This window comes from Pundamilia nyererei, unplaced genomic scaffold (genome assembly GCF_000239375.1).
Source record: "Pundamilia nyererei isolate P.nyererei 1_Seehausen unplaced genomic scaffold, PunNye1.0 scaffold00004, whole genome shotgun sequence".
Taxonomy (NCBI): Eukaryota; Metazoa; Chordata; class Actinopteri; order Cichliformes; family Cichlidae; genus Pundamilia; species Pundamilia nyererei.
Window position 1 is genome coordinate 3,196,278 of NW_005187405.1, and position 10,766 is coordinate 3,207,043.

Below are 10,766 nucleotides of genomic sequence, written 5' to 3' on the forward strand. Positions count from 1 at the left end.
TTAAAGGGTAAGAACTAAGAAGTATTATTTCTAACTCTGTAGGCTTCTGTTAAGGCTCAAGGACCTGAGTGTGTGACCCGAGGGCTGGTGAGGGGGGCACAGTCCCAGACAGCTGATGTAAAGCAGCTCGATGAAGCAAAGAAGACACTCGAGTTCGAGCTTGAAGAAATAAAGTCACAGCTGGAGAGGGATGGATACACCTCTGTAGCTCAGATGAGGTGTGTAATTTGCTTTAAATGACTTATTGTTTACCTGATCGTGCTGTGTTTGATGGCACCATTATGCTTATTTGTCCTTCTGTTCGACTTTTGCTAGGAGTGCCCTGCAGAAGCTGCAAAGGGAGAACCAGGCCCTGAAAGAAAACCAAGTACGAGCTGGAGTGGTGGGGACAAACACAGAGAAGAGTCTGAGCCCAGAAGAAGAACAGGAAGAAGAAGAAGAGGAGGAGGAAGAAGAGGAGGAAGAAGAAGAAGAGGAGGAGGAGGAAGAAGATACTGAGGAAGAAGATGAACTGGAAACATCTCCGGTGCCGGCGGGGAAGCGAGGTCCTCCATGTGTTAGTCTGAGCAACGAGCCAGGGAAGAGGCACTGCATGAGGCCATGCTCTCTGAACCTGGGCACACTGACATCTCACCATCTCACACACCAACCTGAAGCGGTAACACATTATACCCTCATTATCTGATCATTATTACAGATTTCAACAGACAATGACCAGACAATTTAATACCAGAAACAGTACTCAGATCATTAAATGTAACATACACAGTTTAGATGGGAAAATATGTTAGAAACAATTGAAGGGCAACAAAGTGTCACTAGTAAAGTTTAATTTAGTCTGATACTGCTTATAATTGGATCGTCAGTAATCCAGGTGTACTAAATAGTTGTACTAACAAGTTTAAATGTAATCATATTATTTGTCATGTTTTACATATAAACGTAGCTCTTAAAAAAGAATCAGAAACAGTCAGTTAATGTCTTGTTATATGTGATATTTCAGTGCAAGAGATGCTGTATGACTAAATAATTAAATGATGTGCCTGTGAAGATTACACATCAGTGTTGCTTAGATGCTTTGCTTTTGCAGGAGACAGCGGTCGCCGGTGACAGCTCTCAGGTCAGAGCGCTCTGGCGAGATAAAGAGGATGGCCTCCGTGAACAGGCGTCTCGTCTGCACGCTGATCTGACTCTGAGCCAGCAGGAGAACAGAGAGCTGCAAGAGAGGCTGATGGTGTCTGAGGCCACGGTCCAAGCTCAGGCCGAACAGCTGAAGGAGTACAGAGATCTGCTCAGTGAGTCACTCTGAGGCGCATGTATAAAGGAAGGCTGGGATGAGTTAGACAAATACATTTAAACATATTTAATTATTTGGTATAATGGAATGAAGTAAGTTCTGCCTCATGTCTGTGCAGCCGAGACGTCTGTCCAGCAGGCCAACAAGCAGGTGCAGGTGGATCTTCAGGATCTGGGTTATGAAACTTGTGGCCGGAGTGAGAACGAAGCAGAGAGAGAAGACACCAGCAGCCCAGGTGATGAACAAAGATCTGATTCATTTTAGACCAAACACATGCTCTTTAAGATACTCTCATTAATCATGTCTCACCTCTCCTCCTTGCAGAGTTTGACGACCTAGAGATGTGCACGTCGCTGTCCCATCCTCAGGACTGTGAGGGTGGTGGCTGGTACGCTGGAAGGTGCAGCAGTAGCAGAGGCGCTTATGAAATGAGGGATGAGTCGGCGTCTCTCCAGCATCTGGTCCAGGATCTGCGCTCACAGCTTACTCGCTGTCACAAAGTGATCCGTGGACTGCAGCTCCGTGTCCGGTCTTTGTCTGCGACCAGCGACTACGCCTCCAGCTTGGAGCGCACCCCCCGCAAGGTACTGACTCACCAACAAATGCTGTACTTTAAATGTATTTAATGTTAAAGAAAAAACAATTAAAAAAACAAGGTGTTTTTTTTGCTTTTCATCCTCACCCTTTAGGTAAACTGGGCGCTTGAAAGATCACCAGCCCCGAGTGGTGTGGAAGAGGATGAAGGCTGGTTATCTGATACCCAAGGGGCTCGTCCAGCATCCAAGCCAAGCAGGGAGCTCCAAGAACTGATGGAACGAGTCGCGTCGCTGGAGGCTCAGTTGAAAACTACCAGATCGGAGGGCAAAGGCCAAGCAGAAGAAGGGAAATGTGCCACCTGGCCTGGGTAGGTTAGCAGCGATAAAGTGGCAGTGTTGCACATTTACTTTTTATCTAGAATCAGTTGATGTATGCACATAAGAGCGAGACTAATCTCCCTTAACACTGCGGTGCATTTTGTCCCTGTGGCGGCTGATTGTCTGTGCAGGAAGTACAACTCTCTGATCCAGGCTCAAGCTCGTGAGCTGTCCCACCTGAGGCAGCGGATGAGAGAAGGGCAAGGAGTCTGTCACATCCTGACCCAACACCTGGGAGACACCACCAAGGTGCTGCAAACACACTCACTGATTCAGTGATATTTTCTACATTTTATCAACATGGAGAGAGAATAAAGTTCTAGCAAAGTTCATAGCAGATTCTCACAGATGCACTAAACGTCAACAACTTTCAGGCTTTTGAGGAGCTCCTGCGGGCCAATGATATTGACTACTACATGGGTCAGAGCTTCAGGGAGCAGCTGGCACAGAGCACTGCCCTGGCACAAAGAGTGGTCACCAAGATTAGTGGACGTAAGGAACGTTTTTAAAAAAAAACCTGTTTCTACTGTTATTTAAAATCTCACCGCTCCATCTTTCCTCTTTTCTCTCCACAGGAGAACGTGTAGAGAGCCATGACGACAAGACAGGCCACGAGTTGCTCGCTTTGCGGTAAGTGAGCTTGTTCATATCTATATGTGTAATGTGAGAATATGTAGGAGATTAAACTATTTTAGGGTGGTAGCAATTAAACCAAGGAGCGATCCAGCAACATCTGGGGATGAAAAGTGAAGCCATCACTGTTCGAATAATTAGTTGAGCCTGGTTCCAAAATCAAGTCAGTCCCCAGAAACTGATACAGACCAAAATTTAAGCAGAAGCATGAAGATCAGTTTTGGTCTTTATCAAAACTGCACCTGCAGTTTTGTGATCTGTTGACCCCCACTGAACTTAATAGCTCACTTTGCAGCACTAAGTCTGTCCTGCTGATTAGTTTGCTCTGTCATGTGACACGCTGTGAGGAGCTGTCTGCATAGCTACTTACGTTGGAGAGAAGACAGAATGCTGTTAATCCACACGCGGGCCACCACGCGGATCGTTTAAGTTACTCTAGCTGAACAGACAGCTTCCTGGTGTCCACCCAGACAGGCTTTACAATGCTCAGTGTTTCTGTATTCTTCACAGCTTGGCACACTGTTTCTGTTGGATTCATGCTAAGTCACTTATTCGTGGATTTCTGTTGTATTGACGCTTGCTGCTGTACTAATAAATATTTGTTTTGAAATATTTTCCAGCATGCAACATTTTTAAGGGTTATCAGGAAAGCTGGTGAAATAAAAAAACAAAGACACTTAAAAAAAAAAAAAGATGCTGTCAGAGAGCCAGGGGACCCAAAACAGTAAGAGAGAGACAAATACATAGCATGAGGGTCTGTAAGGCCTCTAGACCCACTTGTGACTCACTAGAAGTGATTTCTCATCTTCTATATAAATGTGTCTGCATGGTCAGTTTGTCTCATTTAATTTCATTCGACTTTGGTTGCAATTCTTTTGGGTGCTTACACAGAAGATGTCCACACATCGTTGCATCACACACATTACTGATGCAAGAACAGAACAGGACATCATGTGATGTCTCAAAATTTGGGCCAGCCTATGAGGATGGATGATGACAGTGCATAAATTTACAGTAGTCAAGAACATAGTGTAGTAGCTATGCAAGCCTTTGATTTAGTAGTGATTTTAGAACAGTATAAAAAGTACCTAAAACTACTGTAATAGTATGTTGTTGACAGGCATGAAGGCACTATTAACATAAAATACACATTAATAGGCATCTTATTAGGACTTATAAGCACCTCACACCCTATTAGCTAATGCTCTTTAAATGGGCTTTAATATAAAGTGAGTTATCCTGTGCTCATATAGGGAAGAAGAGCTCTTTTCACAGTAATAGTGTTGTTTATGTTGTCTAATATTACTGGAAAAAATTTTCCTTTCCTATTTCCCTCAATGTTGATGCGTTTTCTGTTTTCTGTGCATCCAAATGAAAAAACTGACCAATAAGCAAATGTAAAAGCATTTACTTCGATTTGAGGAGGAACTAGTTAGACTTTCATCAGAACCTTGAACTCAAAAAAAATTTTTTTGATCATGACTCAAGAGTTCAGAGGCTAATTCCTACAAAGAACACACAAATGTGTAATAGAATGAAATGAAAGTGATTAGGTTTAATATGTGAAAGGTCAGAGTTCAGTTTCACTGTGATATCATGACCTTCTGTCCACGTGCAGGTTAAGTAAGGAGTTGCAGCAGAAAGATAAAATCATCGAATCACTCCACACGAAGCTGCAGCACCGTCCCGAGACCCCGTCCAGTTGCCACGCCCTCTCTGAGACTACGGACCAATCAGATAGGACCTCCTTGGTGTCCGATGAGTACCAAACCAATGAAGACTTGGAGCTGTGCTCTGATTTGGACACCAGGGAATATCAGGAGGAACACCGACTCCGGCAGCCAGGACTCGGATCAGATCCGGAAGGTAATGTTGATGTTAATCTCTCTTTTTGTGAAATGCATCTTTCTATCATTTCACCTTCCATTCCCCTCTTTTAGTCCGTTCCTCTATCCCACCACCTCTTCCTCCTCCTCCTCTTCATGGCCTCCTCAAGTCTTCAAGCAGCTGTCCCAACATGCTTTGCACAGCCGCTGTGGGTTTGACCAGAGGTAGGGGAGTCACAGACGGCTGTTGACTTGCAAAGATCATTTTCTTTTTTCCTCCTCATCCTTTCGTCTTCTGTATGTGTCCTGTCATTCTCCTCCAGCCCTTTTCAGTGAGCCTGTCTCCTCCTCCCTCTCTATCCCCTCTGGCCCTGACGGCTGGGGTCACGAAGTTATGTTTGACCCCCGGCCCAGAGCTCTCTCTGTGATGGCTGTTCGCCCAGAGCTGGACACGCTGTACAAACAGATGAATGAGCAGAACAGGGGTGAGGGGCCAAAGAGAGTGTGCCATGTGTGGAAAATACTCAAAACCTGTCTGAAACTACAGTAACACTTGGAATTGTATAGAATGTTTGACTGATCTCTGACAATTTTTGTGTGTGTGTGTGTGTGTGTGTGTGTGTGTGTGTGTGTGTGTGTGTGTGTGTGTGTGTTGGTGTGTGTGTGTACATGTGTTTGGATGGCTGGCTACAGGCTTCCCAGAGCCTCATGACAAGGCTCTGTTCACCCTTTCACCTGATCACCACAACCAGCATGGCCTGTCAAGCTACAGCCAGCTATCCCATCATGCCTTTCAACCCTACCAGCTGGGGGGCATCCCTACAGGCCACTTAATGAAGTCTGACTCAGGTTTAATGTCAGGGGGGCCTTTGTGGGACATGGAAAACTTCGTCGGAAGTTATTCTGGTTCATCTGCGCACCAACCAGGAAGCAGCCAAACAGGTGTGACACACAAATGCAGTGAATTTATTTTTGGAATATTTATGTAACTTAAGAGCTTCTTAGTTGAATGAACAATACAACATTTTATTATATGACTTTCTTTCAGGGGTAAATTTGATAGAGGAACACCTGCAGGAGGTGAGGTGCCTTCGCCAACGCCTGGAGGAGTCCATTAGGACCAATGAGAGGCTTCGTCAACAGCTTGAGGAAAAACTGGCCACCACTGGACGTGATGGAGGTAATGCAGTTTTCCACACTTGAGTAACAACAAACATCGGCGCTTCTTTGTCTCTAAAAAATGACACAATGTGGGGGTTTTTTCAGGGGCTCCAACCAACATTTATATTCAGGGACTGGACACAGTCACTCAGCTGTCCAATGAGATCAGAGTCCTGAAGGAAGAAAACTTGGGTCTGCAGTCCCGCTTGCAGGCCAGCACAGGTACTTCAGTATAAAGGCAACAGACATTTAAGACAGTTTGTTTTGTTTTTTGTTTTTTTAAATAAACCCATTCAGTCTCTCCTATGCTCTCAGACACAAGTGAGGAGGTGGTGCAATTGAGGGAGGCGGTGTTTACAGCACGCGCTCGCCTGAAGCAATCAGAGCTGGAAGCTGAGCAGTGGAAGGAGGAGCTCAGACGGCTTCAGGCCCACAGTCAGGAGCAAGGACAGCAGATTCACACATTAAGGCAGGAGCGGCAGGCGGGGCAGGAGAAAACCAACAGGTGTGTGCAGATAATGGCTGTGTCTGTCTGCGTGTTCACATCATCGCTAACTGTTTTATTACTGTAACGTATCTGTGCATTAACAGGCTCCAGCACGAGGTGTCACTACTCCAGCAGCAGCTATGTGAGAGCAGGGAACTGATCCACTCCCTGCAGAGCGAACTACACGTCTATGATCGAGTGTGTTCCAGCACAAAGGCCAACAAAGGTCAGGCTATCAAATTAGCTATACACAACATCCTACCATAGATGTATACAGTGGCTTGCAAAAGTATTCGGCCCCCTTGAATTTTCCCACATTTTGTCACATTACAGCCACAAACATGAATCAATTTTATTGGAATTCCACGTGAAAGACCAACACAAAGTGGTGTACACGTGAGAAGTGGAACGAAAATCATACATGATTCCAAACATTTTTTACAAATTAATAACTGAAAAGTGGGGTGTGCGTAATTATTCAGCCCCCTGAGTCAATACTTTGTAGAACCACCTTTTGCTGCAATTACAGCTGCCAGTCTTTTAGGGTATGTCTCTACCAGCTTTGCACATCTAGAGACTGAAATCCTTGCCCATTCTTCTTTACAGCTCAGGTTGGGGAATCTGACCATAGGACAACTTATTAGTCGTGCACTGCACAAAGTTGGCCTTTATGGAAGAAGAAAGCCATTGTTAACAGAAAACCATAAGAAGTCCCGTTTTCAGTTTGCCACAAGCAGGGACAGGGAAGCTGGTCAGAGTTGATGAGAAGATGGATGGAGCCAAATACAGGGCAATCTTGGAAGAAAACCTCTTGGAGTCTGCAAAAGACTTGAGACTGGGGCAGAGGTTCACCTTCCACCAGGACAACGACCCTAAACATAAAGCCAGGGCAACAATGGAATGGTTTAAAACAAAACATATCCATGTGTTAGAATGGCCCAGTCAAAGTGCATCTAAATCCAATCGAGAATCTGTGGCAAGATCTGAAAACTGCTGTTCACAAACAAATCCATCTAATCTGACTGAGCTGATCACCCAAAGCAAAAGGTGGTTCTACAAAGTATTGACTCAGGGAACTGAATAATTACGCACACCCCACTTTTCAGTTATTGATTTGTAAAAAATGTTTTGAATCATGTATGATTTTCGTTCCACTTCTCACGTGTACACCACTTTGTATTGGTCTTTCACGTGGAATTCCAATAAAATTGATTCATGTTTGTGGCTCTATCTATCTATCTATCTATCTATCTATCTATCTATCTATCTATCTATCTATCTATCTATCTATCTATCTATCTATCTATCTATCTATCTATCTATGGTCCCAGTGTCCCTTACTTTGGTGCCATCTGGTGGTACATGAACAAACAGATAAATGGGCTATAAAAAGAAAAAAAAAATCACTGGATGTTTTTCTGTGAATTGGAATTCCCAGAATTCTTTGCAGCTCAAGAAAAGCTCTAACGTATGACAAATATGAAAGGAGGAACGAATAAAACCCTCTAAACCCCCCGCAGCACCTAAGCACAGCTGTGCCTAACACGTTCTCATGTTTGTGCATTTCGTCTTTCGTCTTCAGGCTACCTGTGCGAGGTACCAGTTCTACCAGTAGAGCTGGGGGAGTTGTTGGGAGAGGTGAGGAGTCTACGGGCTCAGTTGCAAAACAGTGTCCAGGAGAACAGCGCTCTCAAACAGCTGGAGCTCCACAAGCAGCTGGAACAAAAGCTGGGCGTGGGCTCACCTCGGACTCCCTCGCTCTCTGCTCTCACTGCCAGCCCTCAGAGGGAAAACTTCTACAGACGTCAGTTGCTTCATGGTGAGACATGACTGGGCATGACTCCATCATGCTACAGTGTAAAATGCCTGTGACGTTCAGTGTGCAGTGTTAAAGTTTGCAGTGTGTCCAAGCCTGTTTGCCTATCTGTGTGCTCCGCAGACCCAGCTCCATCTCCACCAGTCAGGGACATTGGTCTCTTTAACTGTGGATCTCCTGGTCCTCCATACTCAGACTTGGATGACAGCCATAGCACTGCCAATGGTGTGACTTAACTTCAGTTACTGCAACTTAATTTGACTTAATATGAAGAAGGTTTATTTGCTTTCTAACAATAACTGCACTTTTGGTTTGTGTGCTTGTTACTGAGTAGTTTGAAGGAATTCTAATTTCCATAAAATAAAAATTAAAAAACCGCTTCATTTAAAGTCCTTCCACAATACAATCCAGCTCTTTTGTCTCCAGCAGACCCTCTTGATCCACACTCTGAGCTGGAGGGGGATGCGCCCGATGGATCATTCGCGAACCGTCATGGTCGTCACGCCATTGGTCACGTGGATGACTTCAGTGCTTTGCAGCAGCAAGTCCTCGAGGGCCGGAGCCTCGTCCAGCGCATGGAGATGACCCTGCAGGCCTGCCTCGGTCCACCAATGCTGGATGTAAACCAGAAACAGAGCAGCGAGCTGGTGTGTTTTCACCATCCTAGCAGTCGGCGACAACTGAAAATAAAAAGTATTGAGCACAGAGCACGAGTAACTAACTGAGCTGTGTTTGCAGATTATGGATTACGGATGTGTTAGGAGTTTTCTGTCTAACACCAAGACTCTGAGGCAGATCTTGGAGGAGGCAACGTCTCTGCTGAAGATGTTCTGGAGAGCAGCTCTTCCCAGCACGGATCCCTCCATCCAGAACCTTAAGAAGGTTTTAAAATTACGCATTATCTTATTTGTTTATTTGGCCTTTAATAGCATCAAACAACTTATGTTAAAATAAATGTTTACAGAGTATATCTGTATGTACTTGTGCATGTAGGAGCAGTGCATGCAGGAGGAGATCTTGTCCTTGAAACTGCGTGTGTCTGAACAAGAAGAAGTTCTTAAGGGGACAATACAAAGACTGAGGAGCACCAGCCGCACCAAGGAGAGCATGGAGCACTTCATAGTCAGCCAGCGTGAGTGTTTACGTGCATGTGTGTGTGTGTTTGTATGTGTGTGTGAGAGAGAAACAGGAATGTGGGACGGTCAAGTGTACTCATCCCTTTACTGATGCCTAATAAGGTATGAGTAACGGGAAGTAAGATACAGAGAGGTTCTCAGCAGACAACAATGCTAGTCCCTTCTCGGAAATGTCGTCTGTTTAGAGTTCAGAAATAATAAAGGAGGTGGTTCATGGTCCCTTGGGACGCATGCTTCTGCAGATTTTGCACAAACATACAGTCCTGCCTTTCGTGTCCCACGTCCAGATGCCACCAAAAACAGCTGTATGGAATAACATCATAAGGAATTCCTTACCCCCTGACCTCAGAAATATAAGTTCATTCCCTCTTTTTAAGTCCACCCTCAAAACTCATCTGTTTAAAATTGCTTATGTTTAAACCTCTGTATGCTCTTAACTCTTATCTGTTATTCTTATTATTGTGTATATTTCCAGTTTTTTGTGTTTTTATTTGTTGTACGGTGTCCTTGGTTGCTTTGAAAGGTGCTATTTTTATTATTATTCTTAAGTAATGCAATAAAAACAAAAAAGAAACATTGTCCTTGTTTTCTACAGTATCAAGGACTCGTGATGTGCTGAAAAAAGCAAGGACAAATTTAGAGGTAAGCCATGTGCGCAGCCTCGGTTACATCACTTACATATTCTGAGCTTATCTGAGTTTGTATTCCACAGGTCACAGCATTGTGTTAATCAGGATTACGTGTTGTGATGTATGTTGTAAATTCATTACTGTTGGCTTTTCTGTCCCACCTGTTCCTTCATCCTTACCTTGTGTCTTCTCTCCTCTTCCCTGGTCTCCTCTCTTCCTTTCCATGACCCCGCCCCCTTCCTCACCCAGACGAATAAGCTGAGACTTTCCTCTCTAAGTTCCTCCTCTTCCTCTCCTTATGCTGGTAATTGTCTGACATCCTGTGCGCTTGTAAATAGGTAGACGTTGTCCCAGATACATGTTTTATTAGATGACATAGTTCGTCCCTCCTGAAGTGACGATGATCATGTAATCTGGGGCAGCTTTTACCTGCGTGTGGAGTTTTGCCTTTTCTAATCATCACAGCTTTACCATCCTGTCTAACAGCAAACTCCATCCCGACTTGCATTTTTAGTATTTAATTACATTTTTCATTAAATGTAACAGGGGATATAGTGGAGGTGATTCTGGTGCAGAGTATAAAACACACTGCTTTGTTGACTATAGAGAAAGTTGGAGTTGGATACCAACTGGATGTATTTTTTAAGTGATGATGGTTGAGGAGGAGTTCCCGAGTCGTTCTTGAGTTGTTCTGAGCGCTGTTTTACGTCAGCGTGCCTCTAGTGTTCAGGCTAAGTCTGTTTACATCTTCCAGTGTGAGTGCAAAAATACAGTGGGGCAAAAAAGTATTTAGTCAGCCACCGATTGTGCAAGTTCCCCCACCTAAAATGATGACAGAGGTCAGTAATTTGCACCAGAGGTACACTT

At 44.4% G+C, this 10,766-nt stretch overlaps 1 protein-coding gene across 1 annotated transcript in view; it reads left to right on the top strand.

The window, feature by feature from the left end:
- The window catches only part of LOC102192531 (myomegalin-like), a 44,903-nt gene that overhangs the window by 28,657 nt on the left and 5,480 nt on the right, over positions 1-10,766 (top strand). Inside the window, exons 25-48 of the mRNA XM_005721539.2 lie at positions 43-218; positions 316-658; positions 1,091-1,295; positions 1,416-1,532; positions 1,622-1,881; positions 1,987-2,201; positions 2,343-2,460; positions 2,586-2,703; positions 2,787-2,841; positions 4,463-4,710; positions 4,785-4,895; positions 4,994-5,155; positions 5,364-5,612; positions 5,719-5,850; positions 5,937-6,053; positions 6,129-6,336; positions 6,423-6,544; positions 7,901-8,137; positions 8,258-8,359; positions 8,561-8,781; positions 8,873-9,016; positions 9,128-9,266; positions 9,866-9,912; positions 10,149-10,203. Of these exons, the coding sequence (XP_005721596.2) occupies positions 43-218; positions 316-658; positions 1,091-1,295; positions 1,416-1,532; positions 1,622-1,881; positions 1,987-2,201; positions 2,343-2,460; positions 2,586-2,703; positions 2,787-2,841; positions 4,463-4,710; positions 4,785-4,895; positions 4,994-5,155; positions 5,364-5,612; positions 5,719-5,850; positions 5,937-6,053; positions 6,129-6,336; positions 6,423-6,544; positions 7,901-8,137; positions 8,258-8,359; positions 8,561-8,781; positions 8,873-9,016; positions 9,128-9,266; positions 9,866-9,912; positions 10,149-10,203 (3,901 nt within the window). The remainder of the gene's footprint in view (positions 1-42; positions 219-315; positions 659-1,090; positions 1,296-1,415; positions 1,533-1,621; positions 1,882-1,986; positions 2,202-2,342; positions 2,461-2,585; positions 2,704-2,786; positions 2,842-4,462; positions 4,711-4,784; positions 4,896-4,993; positions 5,156-5,363; positions 5,613-5,718; positions 5,851-5,936; positions 6,054-6,128; positions 6,337-6,422; positions 6,545-7,900; positions 8,138-8,257; positions 8,360-8,560; positions 8,782-8,872; positions 9,017-9,127; positions 9,267-9,865; positions 9,913-10,148; positions 10,204-10,766) is intronic.